A 26,576-nucleotide genomic window follows, 5' to 3' on the forward strand; every position below is an offset into this window, starting at 1 on the left:
GGAGAAAGGAAGAAATAGACTTTTCTCCTGCATTTAAATCATACCTGTGGTGCCATTCAAATTTCAGTATTTTATTTACTATATAATTAGAAACTAAGCATATCTACGATCTCCTATGTTTTCCCAAGTACATTTTTCCCAGCTATTTATTTCCTAGACATTTATTCCTTAAATTTTAACTGGTTACTGGGCACCCTGGCTAAGGCCAGGGATGCAGACATGAAGGAGGCCCACAGGTGGCGATGTGGTTAAAGTACACCTGAGCTGGGATTCCCGAGACCAGATTTACCAGTCGGCCTGTCAGAGGGAAGTCGGTCTGCATATTTGTACCAATGCACTTATTTGTAAATAAATACTCCCAGCTAAAGTTTCGTATACCTGTGCGAGTACATCCCTTCTACATTAACCGCCAGCAGGAACAGGTTTAAATACTTTGTGGCCTTGGACAACAGGGAGTCGGTGAACGCACGCAAACTCGTACTGCAGTCACACTGCCATCACTAAATATTTATTTGACAACAGCAATTAACTGCACCCCCCGAGCGGTGCCAGGACCTGTCCTGCCCTCTCCTGTGGCGCAGGTCAGTGTCAGCCTGTGCGCACGCAGGGCGGCTGCCCGCGCCTTGCTGCAGTTGCAGCGGCGCCTGGCCAGCCAGTCCCACTGTCCTCACTGCATTGGCTGCTGCTTACGTCAGCAGTCTGGAATCGAGAAACTCGTATTGTGAAGTTTTTCTGTTCTTCCACAGATCCTGGAAATGTATAATTTATCTGACTCTTTAGCTGCGGTTCGCTCGGTGAAGCACGTTTGCGTATGCTGTGTGGCAGAGGCGTGCCGATGCCCTGTGCGAGACAATACCAGGCAAGAGCCTATTCCAGCAGTTGGGCAAATCCCCGCCGCTTGCAGGAGCAACGGGGTTAACACCCACTAATTATGGCACGTTTAGATACTTTTATTATTTCGAGGGTCTTTTTTAGCTCTATGGTGCTGTACTTTTCCTTATCCTGTGTGTTGCGCTTAGGCCGCAAAAATGTGCAATTAGTACGTGGGGTCGTTTTCCAATTTTAAGTGTCCCTACCGAATATTACTTCTTCTGATTTGCTGTCATCCTTGGGCTTCGTCCTCAGAAATGCAGTTGTCTTCTTAAATGGCAAGCCGTGCTGCTAACTGCCAGCCAATTGCGGCAGTTTAACCCTTTTAAACCTTTGCAGGGTGCTAATAATAGCGGGCCGTATGCGGACGCGCATTCCTAGGCACAGCCCGCTGACGGTTTCACCGGGGGAATTTTTAAAAGTCGGCGGCTTGACACGGCCCCCTCCACCCACGGGGCGAGCCGGGCACGTCCCTCACGGCCGCCTCCTCGCCCCAGCACGGGACCCGGGTGCCACCCCACCCTGAGGACGGGGGTGCGCGGCCCCGGGGGCAGGCACCGGGCGGCGCCCGGAGGGCGGCGAGGACCGGCTCCCGCTGCCGCGCCTCCGCCCCGGCCCGGCGGAGCCGCGGCGGCGGGGAAAGCGCCCAGCACCCGCGAAGGGCGCTGACGGCCGCCGCCGCCCGGGCGGAGCGGGCCTGTCCCCGGCGGCGGCCAGCTCGGGGGCAGCCGGGACGGCCCCTCGCCGCCAAGTTTCTCAACTGGTGGCCGGGAGCGGAGCGGGGCGGGCGGCGCCCTAACGGCTGCCAGCGGCGCCCTAACGGCCGCGCGCGCGCCTCCCCTCAGCGCCCGGGCGGGCGGGCGGCGCGGCCACCGCTGCCCACCTGACTCCCTCCTTCCTCTCCATTCCCCTCCTCCTCCTCCTCGCCCCCTCCCTTTCTCTCCTTTTTTTTTTCCCTCCCCTTTCACTCATTCCTTTGTCTTCTCGGGGATTGGCAGGTTTTATTATTCCGCCTGAACAAGCCGGGGGCGGATTGGCTGCGGCGGGCTGACGGCGGAGCCGAGCCGGAGTGTAGTTGGGATTCTGCTCTGTCAGTAACACATGTGTGAGGGGCAGCGGGGAGCACACGGACACACACACACACACACACACGCGCGCGCGCGCGCGCAGGGACACACACACGCACGCACTCACACACAGGCTCACGCAGGCAGAGGGGCCTCCTCCCGCGTCCTGCCAGCGCCGCCGCCGCAGGATCCCCGGCAGCAGCTCCGCGCCCGGCCCCCCTCAAACTCGCCGGCTCTCTCCCTCTCCTCTGAGGCGCCTCGGCGGCCCGCGGCCGGCCGGCCCCGCGCCGCGGGAGGCTCGGGAGCCGCCACAGCCCAGAGAAGGGGGCGGAGGTGGGGCGGCGGGGGGGAAGCGGTACAAAGTGAAGCCACATTGCCAAACTTACCCGGCGATTGCAGCAGCGAGCGGCGGCGGCGCCCTGCGTGTGCAGCTCAGCGGCAGGGACTGAGCTCTGCAGCTCCCCTCCAGGGAAGCGGGAGCTGGAGGAAGGACCCAGGCAGACGCCTCTCATAGAAATATCTATATTTTTCCAGCCTGGGCTGCCCCTCACCGGGCGGGGGGGCTCCCTCCAGCGCTCCCGAAAGCCAGAGAGAGGGCGAGCGCTGTGGTTGTTTCTTTGCAAGGAGACCTCCTCAGGCACCCCGAGCGGCGTTGCTCCCCGGCCTTTTGCAATATAGAGGGGAAGCAGGTAAGAAGTGCCGGCGATTACCCCTTATTTTCCAGCGTACGTGTGTGCGGTTGCATGCCCGCGCCCCCTGCCCCGGCGCCGTCCCGCGCTGCTCGCCGCGGCGGAGGGCGCGGAGCGGGGCGCCCCGGGCGCGGGGGGAGCCGCGGGCCCCGGGCATTGTCACGGCCCCCGCGTACAAAGCCTGGCGGCGGCCGCCGCTCGGGGCGGCTTTCCTTTCCCCCCTTTCCAGCTGCCGCCGGGAAAGGGCTCTGCCTGCCTCGACTGTGAATGGAGGGGACGGGGGGGGGGGGGCTGGGGCACCCGCTTCCCCGGTAGTAAACACTGTTCTGAAACAGTGGCAGGAAAGATCAAAGTGAGCTCTCTATTTCTCTCCTCTCCAATTCCCTTCCTGCCCCCCACACGGTCTTTTGTTTCAATCCAGGAGAAATCCGGTGAATCACCTAATTAAAACCAAGACATGAATTAAGCATCCATTTTTGTACTACAAATTGCCAGCTCTCCGCTTGTCCCTCCCTTGGTCTCCATTAAAAAAACACCAGAGACGCTGTTGAAAGGGGGGGTTATTTTGCCTCTAGCTTCCAGCTCTGCTTTCTATTTCACTGACTCCTATCCCAGGACCTAAATTGCTTGGCTGTGTAATTACTAGAGTAAGCCTATTTAAGTTAAAAGCTTTTTTCCCCCCAACTCTAAATGAAACTTGATGAGGGCCCGTCCTTAGTTATCAAGGGAGTCACTTTCTGGTCAGTCCTCTTGATTCATCTTTTTAGATTTAATCAGCATTAAGGTATTGCTTGTCCTTAAGAGCTTTAGCTTAATGGGGTTACTGGATGGTTTTCTCAGTGTAACGTTTCCCATTTTATATTTATATCTATTTGCCTTCGACAAAGACGGGCTAAGGTGGTGGCATGGGGTCTTTTTCTTTCTTTTAAGAAATCCTAAGTGATTTAAAGACTAGGGGAACGGTTTAAAGACTCGGAGCAGGAAATGCAGATTCATTTAGGCTGTAGCTGGAAACTGTAACAAAAGGCAATTCCTTGAACAAATGCATCAGAAATCAATTTACATAAAGGTATATGATGCGTTCGGATAAATGCAATGCTAATGGCTTTTAGAGTGGTTTTCTTTCCAAAGTCTCGGCGTTTTTGTTACAGCTTAATTGGTGCAGTTCTTCTGGTTTATTGTGCGGTCACTGGACATACCTCCAGCTACTCTTTCTGAGGAAATGTGTGCTCAAAATCGGCCTCAGTTCTCCTCCTCCTGCAGCCGAGTTGGGCCAGTGGCAGGAAAAGTTCGTCCTCGCTGCTCTGGAGGTATCAGTCTGAAGGTCCTTAGCAGATAGCCAGATGCCTCGGCATGAGCACATACGGCTTACAAAGGACAAAGACAAAACATGCTGCTTAATTGGCAGTAAATAACTTGATCTTTTTATAGTATAAGTGACTAGAGGAACACCGGGAGTTTATTGGACTCTGGATTGAAGGCAACAAATTAATCGGTTTAGAGTAAGCTTTATGAATTGATTCCTATATTATCTCTCGGTTGTCCTGCTTGCATAAAGCATTTATTAGAAAGTGAAAAATGCCCTTAGTAGCAGTTTTGGAGGCGGCCAGAATGACTCCAGCTGGAGCGGTGCGCTTCATTATTCTGCTGCTTTCCTATGGTCGGTAAACTTACTTTTTTTTTTTTGAGTAACAAAGCTTTAGCATTTAAACTGCTGATCAAGGGCAGATTAGCGAGACAAAAGTTGAGTATGTTTGTGTAGGAAGTTAACAGGCGTCCTAAAGTTCAATGATCTATTATTCGGGCCAGTGTCCTCAGTCTGGAGTGTTTTCTTTGGGAGTTTTTACGTCTCCAAAATAAAACAACCAAAAAATCAAATCCCGAGGTCTGGACGGCCGGTCCCGAGCCCCTCGTTACCGCCCCGAGCCTGCAGAATCTCTCCTAGACTGAAAAACCAGTTTCACAACTTTTTTTTTTCCTTCTTTCACTCTTCACACACTTTTTTTTTTTTTTTTTCATAAGCAAAACAAACCCCGGACTGTTCCTGACTTGCGAGCTGCAGCTGCACCAGCCCGGAGCGGGGGGGCGGCGGGGCGCGCTCGCTCTGCCCCCCACGCCCGCCGCTCCCGGGCCGGCTGCACGGCCCCGGGCCTGCCCCGTGTACCCCCGGCCCGGGGTGCCCCCGCCCGGGCCCGGCAGTGGCGCTGGCCCCGCCGCGGGCGAAACGGGAGGCGGGCGGGGTGCGCCGCGCTGCCGGCCCGTCCCTGACCCGCCTCCGCCCCTCTCTCCGCGCAGGCCATGGTGAACCCCGGCGGCAGCTCGCAGCCGCCCCCGGTGACGGCGGGCTCCCTCTCGTGGAAGAGGTGCGCCGGCTGCGGGGGGAAGATCGCCGACCGCTTCCTGCTCTACGCCATGGACAGCTACTGGCACAGCCGCTGCCTCAAGTGCTCCTGCTGCCAGGCCCAGCTGGGGGACATCGGCACCTCCTGCTACACCAAGAGCGGCATGATCCTCTGCAGAAACGACTACATCAGGTCAGGCGCCGGCGGCACGCAGCGGCCGGCCTCGCGGCGGCGACGGCCGGGCTGGCGGGGACCGCTTTCCCCCTTCCTCCCTGCCTTTTTTGCCTTTTTTCCCTTTTTCGCCCTTTGTTTGTGGCGCGCAGACGGGTGGGTGCCCGTGGCGCGGGGCGCAGGGGCGGGCTGGCTCCGGATCGCTCCTTCATGAGGAGCGGAGAGACGTGCGGGTGCGGAGACGGATGTTAGCGCCTAGCCCAGGGCGCAGTTGCGGCTGCCAAGTGGAGGGAAGAGTTGGGGGGGGCGGAACGACGGCTGTAACTTTAAAGTGGTTTGTCAGCACAAAACAAGTCCTAACTAAAAATAAACAGCAATCAGAGAGGCTAAATTAATCTGCTTTGTTGTAGTGTTGAAGGAGAAGTGTGCATATCTGAACGGTAAATGTTAAAATCGTAGGGCTTAAATAAGGCTGTGGCAGAGGTGCTAAATAATGAAATGCCTGCCTTTAGTATCTGATTAATTATGATATTTACATAAGCACCTTTAAACTCCTTTGAGTGGAAACAGAATGACTCATTCTCTGTTCTCCTTGTGAAAGAGCTGATTAACCGTCAGTTGGAGGGCCACCGATTCTACTTATAGCCAAAAACAGTGTTATAATGTTGGTCTTCGCATTGTTAGGCAGAAGCTTTGAGGCGGCATTTTTCTTAACTTCCAGTATAGAAAATGCAGGGGTCAGGAGAGGAGGGATATGCTCTTGCCCTTTATTTCTTCTCTCTTTCTTTTTTGAAGCTGTCCACTCTAAATGCCATAGATTTGGGTAGGGGGAACTAAGCCTTCTTAGTCTCGCATCTGTTGGGGTACAGTAAGATTACACAGAGTATCCCTTCCAACGAGTTTCCAATATAATTAATAGAAAGAATTCAGGAGGTCAGGTGCCCGTACGATCTTTTCAGGTGAACTCGAGCTACTTAAACTCATTAATTTAAAAGGAGGCATTTTGAAGGATTACACATTTAATTTGAGTAAATGGTTTGATAGACTGATGCACATGAATGCTTCAAGGAGGTGTTCTATTTCAACATTCAGTGATTAAAAAAAACAACAAAAAAGCCCCATACCTTCCCGCATAACAGAAATACTTAGTTAAAACAAATTGTGTTTTGTTTAAATGCTTCTGGCTTCTCATTTACAGTAAATGTCAAGAGTTAACCCAGGTTTTTCTTCTCCCTGATGTCCAAAAAGTTCCAGGTTTTTTCTTCCTTTCTGCAAAAAAAAAAAAAAAACAACCAGCCACAAAATGTTACAAGTTTGCTTATGTTGTAAAACTTGACTTCTATTTGAGAAGAACAGGACTGTACTGAATGTGTGCATATGCATGGAGAGACCTCCTGAGTCTAAAAGGACGGAGTTAAGACTTGGTTACTCTGGTAGTGCAGCCTCTGTCCTGAGAACATGGCTGCATCTTCGGTCAGTTAAGTAGACGAAACGCAGCCCTTGGTATCTTTGAGGAATCGGAGCCTTAGCTTCGCTAGTTTTGGGGGTATTTTTAGAGAGAAATGCTAGAAAATCAGCACATGGGGGGTTTTAATGGTGCTTGTCGGTCATCATCCTAAGCAACAAGCCTAAGCCTGGCAGAATTGTAATTAAATAGAGCAGAACGGTGTTAGGGAAAGAGTCTCGTTTGAAGTGGAAAAATTGACACTACTGTTAAGATGCACTGAATAGTACAGATTCATCACTCGACCAACACCATCAAACAAACCCTCATGTCTGATTACTACTAATTAAAAAGAGAAGATGCGTCCACTGTGTCCCAGAAGCAAGTTCAGGCAAGCTTATCGCAGTCCTCTGGTTTTGTGTTGCCAAAAATTAATACTCGTTTATTTTAATGTAGGCGATTATGAATAGGATGCTTTATCAGATGAGGGGTTTGAATTGATCTCCTTGTTCTATCGCCTGACTTCTCTTTAGATCTGTGTAATTTGACTTGCAAAAATAATTCTGACAGATGCTTGCTGAAACTTGAACTGGACACGGTACACGCAAGGTGGGGTAGGACGGCCTGGCCCTGCCAGGGCTGACTGAACTTGGAGCTTTCCCGCTGGAAATGGACTTCGCAGGCTTCCACGTGGGTCGCGCTGGCACGAGCGAGGCCCTTGCCCTTTTCTTGCTTGAAATGGCCTCATTTGGTTGTGGAGGCGATGCCATGCGTTTGGCAGCGAGCGTCTCCGGTTCCCCTCTGCCATCCCCTCTCTTAATTTTCTGTAGGGCTTTTGCGGCGGCACGTTCCCTTCCCCAGGCAAGAGCCACGGGCACAGTTCTTAATCGGAGATGTGGGGGCACGCTAGACACGACTAACGAAATGGGAAAGAGGATTGATCAGCCCGGCAGGCGCCAGGTGAAAGGGACTTGACTCTCCGGGCCAAGACCACGCAGCCATTTATTAATGAGCTTTTTTTAACCGTCTGAGGTTGTATGTGTGTTTTTGTTGATGTTTAAACAACACAACACTCCCCTTTCCCTCCCTCCCCTCAAAACCCGACAACAAATTAGCCGTAGAGTTACAGCAGCAGCTTTCATTGAAAGCCAGCGTTCCTGGGAAAAGAGAGGGAGGCGAAAATCCCAGTCCCTTCCCCTCCCTCCCCACCGCGAGCAGCGCGCTCGCAGGGAGGGGAGCGGAGCGGCGCGCAGCCCTCCCAACCTTGAGATGCCAGATAAAGCAGCAGCGTGGCAGCGAATCCGCACAATTAAAAGCTTTAATTAGTGTCTCCTCCATTTTCTCTTAGTTCTGATAGGTTTTATCTAATGAGATCTGGTCCCTGGCTTAGATCTGCTCGGAATGACGTGTCCGAAATGAATGAGAGCCGCGTCGCAAACAAAACATTTAATTAACAAAATTGGCCTCTAAGAGAGAGCAGGGAGTGGTGGGGAAGGGGGAGAGGGGGGAGGCTGCCCAGGCGCGTCTTAAAGGGGCAGCGCCCGCGGCCCCTCCCCTCCCCGGGCGCCCGCTCCTCGCAGCGCGGCGTGGGCGCAGCCCGCCCGGCCCCTTCCGCGGGGGGTGCGTGGGGCCGCACCGGACCCCGGCCGCGGGGCGCCTCGCCCGCCCGCAGCCGCAGCATGCGGTGTGCCGCGCCGGGGAGGGGGCCGCCAGGCAGCGAGTTCATTTCCCTGGTAATCAGCGGCAAGCTGCTATATTCAGGGAATGCTGTCCCTTTAATTGAACAGGCTAGGTAATTAAATGGCACTTTTCCAATAGGACGTGCTAGGTAAATCTAATAGTTGGTTATTTAATATCACTTTGAAGTCTGCCCACTCAAGCACAATGACAGCACAGGAGCATGTGAACTATTAGCTAGAAAAAAAAAAAAACCCAGGATCTCAAAAATTAATTAAATCGCATGCAATTTAGGGGGAACGTTTATCTTGATTTGTCATAACAGAATTAATTCAAGGCCTCCAATTCACTTGGGGGCAGATCTGTTACTCTGAATTAACCAAGCGTAATTTGGCTGGTGTTTTTTTTTTTTTTTCCTTCCCCTTCTCTAATGCAGCACTTGCCATTATGCACAGCCCCCCTTTTAAGTATCAATAGCTTCTGGTGCTTTTAAGGTGCTTGGTCTCTAGTTATTCTGAAGTACCTTTAATGGACTTGGCTCCAGGCGTAATTTCTGTGTTGCCTTTCTTTGTTACATTTAATACAGCTGGTGCAGAATTTAGATTAAATATAAGGAATGTACAGAAACACCGATCGCTTCTGGATCAGTAGGTCTGGATGTGCATTTCTCTTTGCTAGGGTTTGGATATATATTTGTGGGCACAAATGTGCCCCGTGTTGTGCAAGAATCAGAGGACTTAAATCTGTCTCCACAATTTTGGAAACAACTGGAACCTTATTTTGTTAGTATAAGTTGCTAGAGATGTGTTTCTACTGATAGTGAATTTTGAGCAGCAAAACGGGAAACTGGGCTGAAAAGATCTCTTACTGCCTCCATTCCCACTCTTGTGAAAGTTCAGAAAAAAAAAAACCAAACCCAAACCCAGGAGCGTTTGTGTGTTCGGGGGTGTGGGGAATGCTGTGCTGGAACCACACAGTGGTTAATTTAAGGTGGTTCAGTAAAATGCTGCTACGTGTAGAAGAGCTGCCTTATCCGTATAGGGAACCTCTTGATGTTTGTGATTGATTGCATTGCCCAAATGTTGAAATATTAATGACCTTCTTGGACTGAGGACCCAAAGAGGAAACTGAAACCAATTCTGTCATCACAATTAAAGAGTCCCCTGGCTTTAATTAGCCTGACCTGGGGTATCTCTACCCATTGCTGCAGTTAAAGAGAAAAGAGCCCATTAAAGTCCAGTCTGAGACCGATAGCTACTTAATTGAGCACCTAAAGCCTCAAGCCTTTTAAATCAAATACTGTCCTGGACAGTCCCCCTGGTTAGATAATTAGCTCTCCAGCCTCTCAGAAACCATGTGAAACAACTTTTTCAGTAAAGAATAGTTACTATGGAAGACTTCCTTTACTGGTAAGGAGGAATAACATTTTTTAAAAAGATAAAACCTTTTTCCTGTTAATGGTATTACAGAACAAAACCATTCATAACAGTAGAGAAGGAAAAATAAGCTTAATTTTCCTGGTAAATAATACAAAGCAGCGGAAAGGTTCTGACTTTGCAAGTAATTTTTAGGAAATTTAGCAGAAGATTCAGCTGAAGTGACTTCCCAAAACAGAGCTGTTTTGGGAATACGCTTAGGGAAAACCTAAGATGTGTGGAAAGCCTCTGGATTAGTCTGACTCCATTTATTAGAATTCACAGACATTCAAGGTGTACGACCACTTCTAGTCAGAGAGAATTGTATAACAAATTAATGCTTAATGAAGACAAGTAGTGCAATGAGATCAGTATTCCGAAAGCTATGTTTTCAGCTGGGTGGTGCAATTGTATGGGGGGTTGCGAGAGACCGCATACCAGCTTCAGATTCTCCCAGACAAGTAACATTGCCTGCTCATCTTTGCCTTTCTTCCTCCACCCTACCCAGCAGTGCCCTTGTCACCACCCCCTTACCCTAGATTGTTGGATCTTTGCTCCAGAAATGTAACAGTGCCTTGCTGCCGCCTCTTGCAGTGCTTCCCATGCACCTTTTCTACGTGCCAACTTCATTATTAGTAGCAATGGAGGAAGAAAAATGCGTATCGTAAAGCTTTGGAAGTAACCTCAATATATCATGTAACTACTCGGAACTGGTCCTGATTTAGAAGATGCCCTAATAATGGACCCTTAGTTTCCAGACAGTTTAGTCCCTTTGGCTGGAGGTCCGGACAATGTATTAGTTCAGCTTTCCCTTTGTAACCACTGTGATTCTGCAAGACCGTGTCAATGTGTCGTGGATCTCAGACTAATTAGTTTTGAAATGGAGTTTTGATTGAACTCTTCAAATCGATGCTGCTGCAAAATTTGTTTCTCAGCTTCCTATTAAAAGCCATCTTAAGGGGCAGTTTTACTACTCTCTCTGTCGTTCAGTCGATACATTTAATAACAACTTACAGGCTATTTTCAATAAAGTGGCGACAGCAAATTAGTAGTTTGAACATGACAAGCCTCCTCTGCAAGCTCAGATTCTGAAAATTCAAAGCAATTATTTTTATACAGAGGCACACTGCAATCATTCAGATTACGGGTATTCTGTTGTAATGCGTCTCCTAGGTTGACACAAACAGAATTTTATGACTTTATTTGGACAGGAAGGAGACGCAAATATTAATATTTATTATGACACCAATACGCTAATTTGTAAATCCTATTACTGTGTTTTACATCGTGCAGAAAAGTGGGTCTGTGACCCTGCCAGCTAGTTCAGTTTCCTTTTTCCCTGCGAAATGATTGTGGTAGTCTTTATAAATATTTGTGTGTATTAGAGACGCACGCAAAAGCAAATAAAGGTTTTCTAATTCTAGCTAACGCAGCCTGTAAAAGTAGAACTCAATGATCATTATTGTATTATATTTTGAATCGATGCGTTGTGCCTTTAAATGGATTTGAAGAATTATGTATATATTTTTCTTCACCACTCTTCTGCCTATTTCCCCCCTCCCCCCACTGCGGGTGCCCCCCCCAATGGCAGATGTTGTGGTCTCATTTGATTGCATAGGAAAACTGCAGTGATACAGCAAACACCCAGAGAGATATGATGACAAATGGGTCCAGATCCCGGTAAATTACTTTCTGCTCAAATCGAAATTTCATTCAGTTTGTTGCTAGCAGAGATGAAGTAATCTAAATTGTGGACTCAGGAGCAGATAGAGGGAAGTTGGAGCAAGCATTTCATTATCAAGAGAGAGAGAAGGTTAGGATGAAAGAGATGAGCAGAGGCAAATCTAAAGTGTTGACACCATGATTGAAAAGGTTAACCCATACACATTATATATCAACCTGGATAGCAGAGAGTTTCTAATGGAAACTCTGCACTGATGGAGGTTTACTGGAGTTTCAATACACTGAGCATGATGTCTTCTTAGATATACAATCAAATCCTCTTAACCCTTTTGATGACTCATATCTCAAGATATGATTAAAGTACAAAAGAGTTCTTCATATAATTTCAAGGACACAATGCATTTAAACTCCAGTCATGAATTGTATCTTTTTTTTATGATGAACCCAGTAATCTGATAAAATGTGTGTAGTACAGAATTGTTTGTGTTTCTGGAGGTGTAAGTCAATATTTCTGATTAAATCCTGTGTAACCACATCCAAGGTAGGGTGAAGCTACCAGTTGCTACACAAAAACATACTTTTTCATATTACGACACGTAAGCAAGTTGGAAGATGGGGGTCAGAAGTCTAAAATAGTTGTGTAATAAACCATTGCAGTGATGCGCAAAAATGCTTAGAGCCTCCTGTGTATTAAATTATTCATGATCATCACCTCTGTTTCAGGTTATTTGGAAATAGTGGTGCTTGCAGTGCCTGTGGACAGTCCATTCCTGCCAGCGAGCTGGTCATGAGGGCACAGGGCAACGTCTATCATCTTAAGGTGAGGGGTTTTTTCTACGTATTTTTTTTAGTAGCTGATTAGTACTGCTCTGCTGCTTTAGTATAAAATCTGCATCTGCTTATGAATGAAATGCAAAGCAATAACTAGAAATGTGAGTATATATTATAAAGCTTCCCTTAGTGTGTAGCTTTGTTCCCTCGTAATCGGTAAAACTATACTTGAGTTACGTACTGCATAGTCCCAACAGGTAAGACTAATGCCATATTTGGAGATGCTAGAAACCAAGCAGCTCCATATCTCAACTGTACTTGCAGTCTCTGAAGTGTAATTTTCAAACCTGCAACGTACTTAATTTGTGCTGTAGTTTCACTTGCTGTCTCTTTCCTTTTTCAGTGTTTTACATGCTCTACCTGCCGGAATCGCCTGGTCCCCGGAGATCGGTTTCACTACATCAATGGCAGTTTATTTTGTGAACATGATAGACCTACAGCTCTCATCAATGGCCATTTGAATTCACTTCAGAGTAATCCACTACTGCCAGACCAGAAGGTGAATACTCAACAATTACTAATAAGCTTTATTAGAGCTAAATGAAGATCAATTTCTTTTCGTTCTAATAGCGGACATTCCCCACCCTTGCAAAGAGACCTTTAAGTAACTGAACTTACCTTAAATAACTTAGGCATGGGGTATGGGGAGAAAATACTAACCTTTTAAATATGGTATATAGGGCGAGTCAGTTTATTTTGGTTTGGGCATGTGCATCTGTACAGGTGTTGAACTCTTTATGTACAAAGCAAAATGGAGAGCATACATTAATATAAACTCTTAACAAAGAGAAGTATTTTATTTTATAATCTTGAAATTAAGAGCTACAAGAGAGCAGGTTTCTGTGGGAGGAAAATTAGATCCTTTAAAATGGAAATAAATGTCTTGCGAAGAGCAGGTTCCTGAATTAAACCAATGTATTTCACTTTAATATTAAGGTTTTAGTTGAGGAAGCATGCGGGGGTACTCTTTCAGAAGTACTTTCTTGTCTGTGTAGTATGTCATAACTCAGATTTAAAAACCAAAGTGCTATTTTCTTATCACTCCATAACACTAATAGCTCAGCTAGAGATTGTATATCTCCGTGGTTGATAGCTCTTGGTTTCTAGCTAAATGAGTAAATAATGACTGTACAAATCATATAGAGAAGAAAGAAGAAAAAATTTCTGATCAACAGTTGTGCTGTAACTCTGAAACTAGATAGTTTTAGATCTATTTTAATCTCCTTAATAAGTCCTAAAGCTATGCAAGTGAGTGCATTTTGATAACTGCTGTGCCTAATTTGTAACAATTACTGTCAACCTTGAGTTAAGAGACTGTTCATTCCACCCTGGTCCAGAAAAGAGTGAATGTATGACTCTTGCACATAATTTTATTCACATCATATTTCATACTGATTATGTATTGATGACATTGATTCATTTACTCTTTACAGCGCCACTTGCATGGATATTAAATCTTATTGACCACAGATGAATTTTAATTTCAGATTGGTGATAGATTTTTCCATCAGCTCTGATAGTATATTTGACTTTTTCATCATTAACCCAGGCAATCACACAGCACTGAGTTATTGCAATGAAACAAAAAGTGCACACTTCAGTTGGTAATTCTTTATAGATTTACAATAGGAACTTCATTAATGTCTGTAAGGATCACAAAAAATAACATTTATCTGCAAATAGGAATTTGGAAGATTAAAAAAATCTGGGACAAATGCTAGGCTGATCTATTCCGTAACGTAGAGAGTATTTTTTTAGTGCTTTTACTTAGTGGAGAAATACGTCCAAGAAAACACAAACTGGTTTTTAATTTCCATGATTTTTTTTGTTATGTTGCTACATTTCAATATCTGTGTTTGCTTTTTTTTCTATGCATAAATTTACCGATTAATTTTAAGTATTCTTTCAAGTCTTATACAGCAAATGTAATTACATCAAAATAAAACATGGACCTTTTTTATTTACTTAATTTGTCAATCGAGGTGATGAGAGAGTTGAGTACAAAAGTCCTATATAGTTAGGCAGAACAAAGATAATTAAAATTGGAGGAGAATGTGCAGCCTCTTCTCAAGGAAGTACAAATACAGTTAAAGATTCATAGATTTATACTGTTGTGAATTTTAATGAAACAAATCTGTAATATAGACTAGCTAGCAGTGAATCTGTTAAATGAATATTTGTAGGTATCCCATTTCAAAATATAGGTAAAACCATTCATCTTTATACACTGCAGTAAAAGGTTTACCATTCTGAGAGAGTGGTTTATCCACTTGTCTTCTACGAATGTAAAGTTTAATGTAACTTCAAATAGGTGTCTAAATTGTCATTTAGTTTTATCAGTTTCTTACTATGCCTTAGCAAAACATAAAAATGATTTAGTTGCAATAAAAGCAGTAGACATGATGAGGAACATAGAACATGGAAAAGAGAAGTAAAATTGGACTGGGCTTGCAGAGCTCATGACTGCAGACATTTAGTAGAAGCTAAATGCATAGAAAATAACGAGAACAGGTTTTTATTAGTTCCTGCCACCGACTATTAACTGCATTGCTGCAGTCAATGATGAGGCAGATGAAGAGGTATTAGGGAGAAGATTGGGGGGAGAGATTATAGTTTGGGGTATTTTTTTCCTTATAATACAGTCTCTCTAGAAGATGGTGTAAGTTCTCCTACCAGTTTTCAAAGGGGAATTGCAGAGCACCTGAACCCCAGAAAACTGAAATATAGTTGAGGAGACAAGTTGATAATTCATAGATTTGTCAGGTTTCTGGAGTTTTGGAAGCTACAGGGGCCAGTGCCAAAAGAGTTGTGTTTTGTATGTTGGCTTTTTAACAGTCTAAAGATGTTTGCATCCAAAATGTTTTCCAGAAAGCTGTGTGTTTTAGGGCCACTAATTAAAAATGTTCTTTCACTATCACAGAGTTGGCTGTAACCAGATACTTTTTATTAAACATTAAAGATCAATCAGTCTCCAGGTTAGTCTACCCCTAGAGATTATAGACATAGCAGAATATTCACAGGGTTTTTTATTAAACAGAAGGCATTGAGACATACCCCCAGCATTAAAAGACATTTTGTTGCGTATGTGAAGGTGACAGTTACGGGCTCACTATTGTCTTAATATAGCTTACAGGTTAATACCTATTGGTGATCGGTGCAGGCAGCAACGGTTGTGTGACCTAACTTTGTTTAAAAACTTGCTTTTCTTTTTAAGGAGGCAAATGCAGTGATGTTGGCTATCCCTGCCTTTTGCCTCCCTGAGGCAATTCACACATGTAAATTATAACTTCCCATCACTTGCTATGTAGTTTGAAAAAAAACTGTTTTCTCTAAACTCGGTACTGCTTGCCTGCAGAAAGCAAACTTCTACTTGTGATGTCCTGTGTGCCATTTCATTTGAAGGGGCTCTATTGTCAAGAATTCTCTATGCTTTTTTGATAGTGGTCATATTCCTGTAGTATTTCTTTTTTGCAACAGTATTACCACCTACTATAAAAGTGTAAATTTTGCACCGGCTGGCAATATTCATGGCAAATGCTTGTCTTCAGCTTCTATACTTTTAAATAAAGTGTGAGTTAGGTTACATCTCTCAGAGAAGATCTTAAAAATCTTCTAGTTTACATATCACTCAACAATTCCCTTGTAGTTACATAATTGGTGTTGTCTGTGTCCATAGTAGAAGATATTTGATGCTCATTTATTAAATATGCTTGCTGGCTGCTCCCTAATCTTTGTTCTGGACAGACAAATTACCTTTCTCACACTGAGCTTCAGCTCTGGGGAATTAAACCTCCAAGCCTCTACTACTTTAATTAGCTTGAAAGTGGGGGGTTGCAGTTACTAATAGACCTCAGGCTTTTAGTAACTTAGAGAAAGGGTGAAAAAAGAACTTCCTGGGAAGTGCAAAATGTCATTTAAAACCCATAAAAATCTAATATATATTATTTCATTTTGGTAATTGCAAACAGATTGTATTTGAAGACTATGGATGATCATTTCTATTTTATCCATGAAAGTTTAGATTTTTATTGAGTTAGACACTTTTAATTATCACAATTCATTAACACCAGTGTGAAAGCACATGTTTGACTACATATATTAAAATATTTATGTAACATTAACTAACACACCAGATGAGGAATTTTAAATGGGGGGGAAAAATCCTGAAATATCTATATTTAGCTCTTGTGCAATGCAGCATATTAACCAAAGTTGCCTTGGGAGGATATTGGCTGTACTTCTTATTTGCTTTACACACTATTTCTTCCAATTATAAGATCATATTACTAGCTTCTTCAAAGGCATGGCATAATGTTTCTTCCCTTTTAAAAGGGGCCCAGAAAAACCACCTTATTCACTGTACGATTTGTTACCAGAAAGTACACTTATTTATTGTCGTTGTCTCTTCCCGCCCCCCCCACCCCGTCTGCTCTTTTTAGTAGTGAAACTGCGGAAAATGTTTGCTTTTTGCTATTTGAAGTTGAAACGTTAGCAGTATGAATGGATAGTGTAGAAAGCCTTAATCAAGTCACAGTTGGAAAGTAATCTAATAAAAAAGAGATTAGTGAATACGGAAAAGACAAAAGCAGTCATGTTGTAGTTTCCTATCTCAAATTTAGTATTCTAGCTAAGATACCCATTTTTATTTCTTACAGGTCTGCTAAAAGGTCAGAGTAATGCAGAATGCGTGCCTTCATCTCAAATTTTGTTCATCACAGATGGATCCCATGTCTCCAAGTAGACAAGTCACCTTTGTAGCTAGCATCAATGCCAGCTCCATACCATTGCACCTTCTTTATTCTTGATTGCCCTTCCCACATTTATTGGTGTATTAAAATGACTGAATATGAACATTAAGGACTCCATGAACCTGGGCTAATGGGAGACTGTAGAGAAAATGAAAAAAGATCCACCGGAGGACATCTTGGGGGGGGGGGGGGGCCGCGGGTGGGGAAGATGACTAATGAAGCTAATTAAAAGAAGCATTGAAATCTGCTTTCTACCCTCATTAACAATTAGCAGGGCACTGGCCAGTTTGTACCCTGTGTTTTACCTTAACAACATTCTATTTGCTCTTTGTATATTTAAGTGTTGTAAGGAAATGTGTTTCAATCAAACTGAACATGAGATAACGATGTGGCTTTTGTGATATTCTATCACAAACACTTTTATTGTATCTCTGTAAAATACAATGTATGTATGCATGTAAGTGTTTTTGTCCTAATGTTGCTACTTCCCATGGCAAAAAAAGAAAAAAAAAAGAAAAAAAAAAGTCAGGCTCATAGCAGCTACTGTGTAGAAATTTTCACCTACTTCTAATTTGCTGAATGAAGAAAAATCTTTTATTTGTGATATTTTCAGAGACATTTGCTCTAGTATGGTGTATTTAAATAATAAAAAAGTAAAACAAAAACACTGAATTGAGTATGGGTTTTAGAAGCTTTGCTTTTTTTTTTTTTTTAAAAAGCTACATTCAAAACACTATTATGAAAGTATAGCTTACGTAGTCATTACCTTAATTGTCAATTACCTTTAAAAGTAGCTTTTTGGTTTGGACAGCTTTTTTGTCATATGCCAGTAAAGAATCTGTTAAACTACTTAACCGTGTTACTTTTGGCAAGGATACAGAGCACTACTTCAAAATGATCTTTATTTTTCATTGGGATTCTTAATTCTGGTAACAGCAAGTATATTATAATTCATATTGCAGTGAATTATGGTACACATATAGGTATTGTGGTCTCTTTCTATCCACTTCCTTTCGCAGAATTATCTGTGTTAAGGGTGTGCATGTGTCTGTGAGTGTGCAAGTATGAGAGTATGTATATACCATAAGAGGTCAAAGAATAATAAAATAAAAAACAACAAAAGGTCTATACCTTATGCTGAGCACTAGAATTGAGTATTCATAAAAAGAAATACAATAGCCTTTCGATCTGAACAACATAAAGTTGTGTTTGCTGTGGTAAGAGACTAACTTTTCAACACTGATAATCTTAAGGAAAGAAAAACACGTTTCCCAGGCTATTTCTGAGAACTAACTGATCTCAAATATAATCTGTTCTCTGAAAGCAAACAAACAAAAAGCACTGTCCCCCCCACCCAGAGCAACAAAGCCTCCTCTAAGCTTAGAAAGGGAGCAACTTTGGTAGAGCTGTGCAGAATAATGTTGAGAAAAAATTCTGACTTTTTGTGTTTGTAGCAAGAATACTAACATGAATCTATGGCTGTGCATTGTGTGGCTTCAGTCAGGAAACTGCAAGCACCTAGGATGTGCCGCAATTAATAACAAATCAATATTAACAACTACTCTACTTTTCTAGGAGACTAATATATTTGAAATACATCATGATTATGTTTTATTTTTTAATTCTGTTTTTGAGAAGGTGTTCACTGTTGAGCGTGCTTGGTTACGGAGTGAGCTTGACTCATTTTTGTTGTGACGCTGATACACAAAAAGCTGATTTATAGATTTGTCTGTCTAAACAACCAACAGCAGATTTTTTTTTTCAGATTCTACTTCTTGACCTCTAGTATATTGGAGGTCTGCTGAATTTCTTCTGTTAACACTTCAGTGCTTGAGGAAAAATAGGATTGTCGCAGAGAAAAGAAAATGTCATAATGTACCATATCAGACAGTAAAGACAAAAGAATACTTGCATAACATATAAAGCAATAAAATGACTGAAGCTATGTATGACTTTTTAATTAAATGCACTTACATATTTTTAAAATAAGTTTCTAAGCTTTTTGATCTGGCATTAAAGTCTTTAGATAGAGTCCTGCAAATTGTGCTGCTTCAGTATCTTTGAAAAGACACTTGAAGTCATATGAATATAGAATTCAAGTATTAGTGAGACTGTAGACATCTTTTTATATTCTTTCAGTATAAGCACTCAAGGTACAGTGTTTAACATGTACAGATTTTTGGTTGTCCAATATAACCTAGAAGTGCTAAGAAGATAGCTAATAACTTCTAGTAAGTAATGTAGTATAGCATTTAGTGATGTAGAGGTTGAAGTTCATTAACGGCTTTAAATAAACTATTATATGACTCGTTTGTAAAGCACAGCTACCTATTTAATAGCTTACTTTAAAAGCATTTCTTAAGTTGCAGACCTATAAGATTACAAATGTCACTCATGTTAGCATAATCCACATGCAAGTGATGAAGCCTTTGCTTTGATGTGCTAAATTGGAGGGGGACTAATGGAGCTATGAATATACAATAGAACATATTTAAGTAGTATTCTTGCTTTAGGTAAAACACTTTCTTGAAACCAGAGGCATTTCAGACAATAAAACAGGCTCTAATGGGGACGGTGGGTGTGGATAGAAGGCTACTGGAAACACTTAGATTTGTCCGTATGTGAAAAATCACTTTTTTTAGGAGATCTGTAAGGAAAAACATGTTCACCTTTTATCGCATGCATTTGGTACACTGAGGCTGAAATACACCCTCTGCATTTAGTGCTGCTGAAAAGTCATACAAATAATCATTCAGTAAGAGCTTCCCTCACTTTCAAAAATGAATGCTGTTAAAAAAAATCAAAGGAAATATTACTAATCTGAAATCATCCTCGGAACCTGGATAAAATGCTCCATCTATACTGCATCTAAACGTCTCAATCATATAAATTGTCACTCTTATTAATGAAACAATTTTGTAAAAAGATTGCCCTCTAAATGGGTTTAATGTTTTTACCTATCCAGCTGTCTAGTTACGAGATTTACGCATCCTGGCAGGCAGTGGGACATTAAGCTTTTCCAAACCAAATTCTGTTTGCAACAAGATACTGTCTTTTCAGTCCTACATGATTTATCTTTAAATATTTTAACAGGTTATGCAGTATCTTATGAAATATAAAATGAGAATGATTACCAAAATGAAGCCTATGAAATTAAGTCACATCTTTAGAATATTAACCACACTGAGTTTGTCTCCCTTTTTCCTTGTTAGGTAACCCTGATAAAATTTCCATCATCTAATTTTAGGGTAAATACTGGAAAAAAAAAAAATCACATATTGGCATAGTATGACTTGCCATCAAGTACCATCAGGCATTTCAAAAGATCATTTTAATTTAAATTTTTTATCAAATTCTTTGGCTGGTAGTTATATGTCAAGTGTGAGGCTTTTTGCAAGGATCTACATTCCGAACAGCTCTATTAAAATAACAAATAAAATTGCGATCAAACCTTTAAGTGTATATATTTTTTTAAGTATTCTGTTTCTTCAGTGTGCCATTATGTGTACCAGGTCTGATTTCACTGCCTGAGCCTCCTGTACGTGAAGTACCAGATAACCATTGTTGCTGCTTGTTACTTTTAGTACCAGGTGTACGCCTATTGTCAGTCCAGCTAAGCCACCGACGAGCTTATTGCAATTAAATAGCAATTTGTTTCTATGAAACTGCAATTAAAGTATTACTGATCAGCCATTTTAGATTGGCAGTGCTTTGACTGCATGTTAAACAGTGAGGAGCTCTCGATTTATTTCTGCAGAGTCTGAGCTGCAAGTAACAGTGAAGTGTAACATGCTCACCTATGTCCCTTGTCAAGCTGAAAGTATGAGTCCTCCGTGAAGCACTCTGATCTCATCACGAACATGCTGAGAGCAATGACAAGTCAGGGCTGATCTCTGTAAGTTGAACTTGCAACTTACAGGACCTGAAGTTATTACTGTTTTCTGTTGCTGTATAAGCAGGGAAGTGTACGCTTCCTACAGGGGATGTTTTCAACTTCAGATTTGATTCTGTTGAGAATGGACTGCAAGTTGTGGGCCGCAAGCCAATAACGTACTGCAGGTCCTGACTTGTTAGAGCTGTGTAAACAGGGCTACTATATCTCCTTAATCACAACTAATAAAAAACTAGAAGAAAACAATCAATTACCTTATAAGTTGTTTTTTTTTTAATAAAAAGCTGAAGTTTATCTGACATGGCTATTATTTTCACACTTGTACAACAGAGGAGACAGTTTAAAGCAATCTGATCAGCTTACCTGTGTGCACCCGGGGTTTGTTGGCGACCGTTCGCCTGTGACATTCCCGGGAAGCCTGGCAGAACCTGCCAGCCACCGCCTTGAGTCCCCTGCCAAGCTTGTAGCCACTCGTGGTTGACTTGAAATCTGAAATGTAAATTTTTGGTGCAAATTAAAAACTTGTTTGTCAGAACTCAAAGAGGAATTAACTTTGTAGTGGTAATTCTATTTCTTAATTATCACTATATTTTAACAAAGTCTGAGACATGTTAACTTTAGTTCCTGCATTTTTGCACAGTGGAGGCTGTAGACATCCTTGTTCCTTCGCCAGAGGGGATGACATCACACCTGTGGCATGCATGAGATAAGCGTTGCTTCATTTAGAAACAGGTTCGTGTCTCTCAGAGATGTTCCTTGGGGGGTGAGATGGCTTGGGTCCTAGTCCTGAAGTGTGACCCATCAGGGTAGATGAGTGCCGCTGAGCAAACTGCCGCCGCGTGAGGTGGTAAACAGGTAACACAAGTGCCCGCGTGCCGGCTGAGCGGCGGTATGCGCCCAGCGTGCGCAGGCTCTTAGCCCTTGGCAAATGGCAAGTAAAAAGCCTGTGCATTCACCTCAGTGAAAATGGCCCAGCTGACAGTAATTCATTCACCTGCAATAGATTGGTCATATGTCTGAGCCCAAGGCCTGAAAAAAAGTCCTGTTTACTGGAGACAGGCGCGACTGTGTTGAGAATTTTCTTTTTTTTCCCTCCTCCTCTGTAGGTATTTTTTAACAAGTCGGGTTCTGTCATGTCTCTTTTAACAGTAGTTCTAGCATTAAGTTCACAGAAAGGTTTTTGGCATGCAGGAGGCTACACAGTTCAAGGGGGAGGCAATAGGATCTAAGACAGTAGCCAGGGATTAAGCCTTAGTCCTGCCTGGTGGCTCATGTTGCTTTTTTTGCCCCGCTCGCCTCTAGCTTGTCTGTTGAAGAGCAAGCAAAGGCCTGGCACCAAAAGGGCTGAGTTTTTTGGTTTTTTTAATGAGGCCTCGCAGTGCTACTGTATTAAAAGTAATAAAGCGTGGAATTTTAGTGACTGGAAAGGTATGCACAGGCCATACCTCAATGTGTTTAGCCAGGTCAGAAAAGATGTAAAGTCCAATGACTTAAACAAGAGCTCTCCCTGTAGTAGGGTGATGTTTGAGGAACGCTGTGTGGAGCCTCAAGCCTCTGAAGGACCAGTCCTGAAAAGAACCTGGGCTTTCAAACAGCAAGGCACACACATCCGGGAAGGCTGGAAATTTTAATAGGTGCTGAGTAACTTTTGAAAAATTTGAGCTTAAACTTCTCTCATATTCACCATTCCAATGCAGGCCTCGTAGACCATTGTGCCATTTTGTTCCCATGTGTAATATCACTCTTACGCTTTTGTAATCATTTTATCTGTTTAAATCTGTTCCCTGCTACATTAGATGTTCACCTCAGCTTACAAATGCTGAGCTTGAAAATCGATTTTTTTTTTGAATGATTAAAAATGTTTAAAAAAAAATTTTGCTTTAGGATTTTTTTTATTCACTGCTACGTATTTAAATTTTAAAAAAACAAACCAAAACAAAAAACCTCAACAATTTTGTTGAAACAGTCCTGCAAACCATAGCATTAAGCCCAAAACTAAGCTCGAGACATTCTGGCCTCAAAGGAATTTTTTTTTTTGAAAGAGAGAGGTATAGTGAAGAGAAAATTGACATTTTGAAAAGAGTTACTCCTTCTGGTTGGGTCCCAGACCCAGTGAACATGACGTGGAGGGAGCCGTGCTGCCGAGCACAGTGAGGTTGGCAGCACGAAAGGAGCCCCCGCAGACAGAGACTGCCCCGGTGCCTTTCTCGGCAGTGGGGAGCGGCAAGTGGTCCTCCTCTGGTGCTCATCGTGTCCTTTGCTCTTAAGGGAGTGGTGGCTGTTGGGCAAGCCAAAGCTCTCCGTGTACAGCCAGGTTTCTCTGCAGCTAAACCAGCCGACGTTTCTTTCTCGCATTGTTGGAATACATTGTTAATTACATTTTGAAATATCCATATACTTTTCCTCTTAGGGGATCTTACAAGCAAGCTTTTCACTAACAACTTCTGTGGTTCACCGTAACCTCTCAGAATAATCATCGGTTCCATTGAACTTATGCCAGTTGTTTTGTTAAACTAAATTGAGAGAACAGGGCCTATATTCATTCTCGAAAGGCAAGAGATTGCCCTGTGATTTGGGGAAATCTTGATTGCTTATAGAAGAATAAATGAACAAGGCAGATATTAACTTTACACCTGACTTCAATTTCTTTGAGCAGTGGAGAAATGTCCAGTAGGAGGAAAAAAAATCCAGCTAAAACTCATAAGCCAGCCATTAATAGGCTAATTTTACTGTGCTGTAAAATCATCAGCTGCTTCTAGAAAACAAAGGGGCAATGAATGCGGTATTTGTCTTTTATGCTTAGGAAAAAACCTTAAGATCAAACAGCCCCTAAAAGACTGAGCTGATATGCATCCCACTTACATATTTTTGGGTATCCTCTGATATTCATTCCACTGATGTATTTGATAGGTAATTATATCAGCCATATCAAGATGCTGACACGAAATAGTGGAAGACTTCAGTGTTTTGCCATAAAGCTTATACCCCTTGTTATTGAACTCTCATCAGACTTGGGATCTGCAGCAATCATTCAAAAGCTGTAGTTGGTATTTTTGTGCTTATGCCACATTTTAAAATTATTATTCTTGCTTCATCAGTTAGTCTTTTCAGCTGGCTTGAAAAAAAAACATATTGCAAATGAGCTACTATTCTTATTTGTTGTTTTAAGAAGGGTAAGCACTGAAGTATTCAAATGGAACAGATTATACCTTTAATTACATCCAAACAGGATGCTGAGCTGATTTTTCTATTTTCCGTTTAATTGCTATAGTTCAAAAAGATATTGCAAATTTGTAGATGAATTATTTAAGCATAGCCTTCTGGCCTCTGTGTTTACGAGAGAGACCAAAAGGGGGGAAAAAAAAGAAAAAAGAATTTAAAGGGGAAAATTGCCACTTCCTTCTTTAAGAAAGAAGTTTGAATAAAACAACCTGGGGGAGACATTTTAGCTGGATAGATGTTTTATGCTTTATGGGAGCATCTTGGGACTTCATGGGATTTGTTTGTATCCCACCAACCACACTGGGTCCCTCACTGCTGAGGGACCCCCCCCCCCATGCCATGGATAGCAAAGTGCTATTTCTTCTCTAACCTGCTCGTCGGTGAGCGTGTTGCTTCACGGATGCAATCCCAAGCAGCCGCCCTTTTCGTGGATGTGCTTGATCTCCGTTCTCCTACATATATATGAAAGAGAATAATGAAAGCAAACGCAATTCATCACTTCTTAAACTATTTATATTTCCATTTTGTTTGCATGTGTATGTGTATATATCATTCACCGTATATATTTAGAATATGTACTATGACATTACAGCCAGTGATAAATCCTACTCGCTTACTATATGTGTTATTTGCTGCAACATTAAGCTCAGTAAGAATTTTATATGTAACTTGTACCAAAACTAAATATATTGTGGAATTGATACACAGTTATAAACAAGAGCATCACTTCCTGCTTCAACACAGTCAAAGGTGGCAGCTTGTGTGGCAATTCTTTTGTAAACACTTGCAGACTTTCCAAAGAATAAGCCAGTTAATTACATTTTTAATGATGTTTTTAGAAAATAGGATTCTTGGGGGGGGAAAAACCCTATAACAGCAACAAAAAAAAGTAAATCTAAAGCTTGTACTGTCTAAAGAAATGCCATGCGTGAAAAACTGGATTGTGCTGGGCCCAGGTCTTTTGCTCCCCCCCACCTTCTTTTTTTCCTTCTACTGAACTTGCCTGTGTAGGGTATTTTTTTATAGCTCTACTGTGAATTCAAAGAAAGATGACACTGGCACAATCTATTTGATTTTTTTTGTGGATTATCTTATTTCATTATTTTCAATAGTGCTAAGTATGTGCTACCCACTTAGAGAGCTGATGCAGTGCATAGCAAAGCTCAAGATGTCCTCTTAAATACGCAAAGCTTATGCAAGGCCGTGACACAAGTAGGTTTTAAACGCTAGCAGCACTGGCAGCTTTGAAGGGCTGATATGATACAGCCTTGCCAACACGTCACAGGTAACATGGAGAGATTCAGGGAGAAACTGAACTAGCTGGAGTAAGAGTAGTACACAACTTTTATTGATGAAGTTCAGGGGAAAGAGGCACCGGGGGCAGCTGTATTAATCCCGTAATAACTTGAAATATAATCAGTACATTGCTGCAGAGATGGCTAGGAAGGGAGGGAGGTGGAGGTGTCAGGGTTTAAGTTCACAGGCTTTCCCAGTTCATTAAAAAGTGAATCAATCAGAGAAACAGGCTGGCTTTTCAAAGGGCTGGCAGTTGTGAACGGGCTTCGGACGTTGGGAGGCACGCAGATGGTGCGCCCTTCCTCGCGCGGAGGTTGCTGGAGCTCAGCAGCCATCCATTTGAGAAGAGGGCTGTGTTTTACCCTGCTCAAGCTAGTAAAATGTGTTATAATGTGCTGGGGGAGATTCTGGCTGGATTTTGAGAACTTAAAAGCTAGGCAGTGTTGGTGCTGTGGGCCATATAAAGGTGACGCTGATAGATGTTTATAAAAGGAAAAAAGTTTTGTTTTATGATTTCTAGAGTGGTGGTTTAACCAGCAGGCAAATGGGCAGAAGGAGTCTGCCTACAGGACCCCTCTTTGTAGGCAGCTGGTATAGTAATCAGCTCATTACTATTAATTTTTGCCATCCCTGGACTGATCAGTGACGCATTTTAAAGAAAAAAACAAGTGGAATTCATATATCTCTATCTGGCATTTTCTACATCCATTTGATGAAGCTGGTGCATGTACACAGACCAGGGAACATCCTTGGAGAGTGAGCTTACTCACACCCACAGGCACTCGGAGGTTTAGGACAGAATGCCCTATATTTAAATAGGACTCATGACTTTTTAATTACTGCACAGTACAACAGGGCTCAGTGAGAACACATCGTTGTCCAAACTGGTGTAATGTGATTGCTCACCAGCGGTATGGGAGCACGTTTAATCAGTGGTCTGTAGTTCACATAAGAATGAGTACCCACCATGGCACAGGTAGGAACACTGACAGACAGACAAACCTCAGCCCTGTGTTGAGAAGATGGTATGAAAAGAGCCATCATATGGATGACTGATACAGGCTGAAAAACATCCGTGTTAGAAGGCAGCGGTGTCAGTGTGACCTGATAGCTCCTCTGGGGGAAGCGTGTCCCTTCGTGGACATCTTTTCTGGAATGCAAGTCCAAACCTTCATCAGCCTCTGACCAGCTCATCCCCTGCCCCTTTCATGGATCCTGCCGTGCTCGCA

At 43.0% G+C, this 26,576-nt stretch overlaps 1 protein-coding gene across 1 annotated transcript; it reads left to right on the forward strand.

Moving 5' to 3' along the window:
- Positions 1–1,951: 1,951 nt before the first annotated feature.
- Positions 1,952–17,613, forward strand: LMO4 (LIM domain only 4). Its single transcript, XM_075156215.1, has 5 exons — positions 1,952–2,626; positions 4,922–5,160; positions 12,082–12,178; positions 12,533–12,688; positions 16,845–17,613. Exons 2-5 carry the CDS (start codon positions 4,925–4,927, stop codon positions 16,851–16,853), a joined length of 498 nt encoding a protein of 165 aa, XP_075012316.1. The 5' UTR covers positions 1,952–2,626; positions 4,922–4,924; the 3' UTR covers positions 16,854–17,613.
- The last annotated feature ends 8,963 nt before the right edge of the window (positions 17,614–26,576 follow it).

The sequence above is a fragment of the Calonectris borealis genome, chromosome 8 (genome assembly GCF_964195595.1).
Source record: "Calonectris borealis chromosome 8, bCalBor7.hap1.2, whole genome shotgun sequence".
Classification (NCBI taxonomy): domain Eukaryota; kingdom Metazoa; phylum Chordata; class Aves; order Procellariiformes; family Procellariidae; genus Calonectris; species Calonectris borealis.

Coding starts and splice junctions, on each gene's coding strand:
- LMO4 (XM_075156215.1), top strand. CDS start 4,925: ATGGTGAACCCCGGCGGCAGCTCGCAGCCGCCCCCGGTGACGGCGGGC. Junction 5,161..12,081: donor TGCAGAAACGACTACATCAG/GTCAGGCGCCGG, acceptor CCTCTGTTTCAG/GTTATTTGGAAATAGTGGTG. Junction 12,179..12,532: donor GCAACGTCTATCATCTTAAG/GTGAGGGGTTTT, acceptor TTCCTTTTTCAG/TGTTTTACATGCTCTACCTG.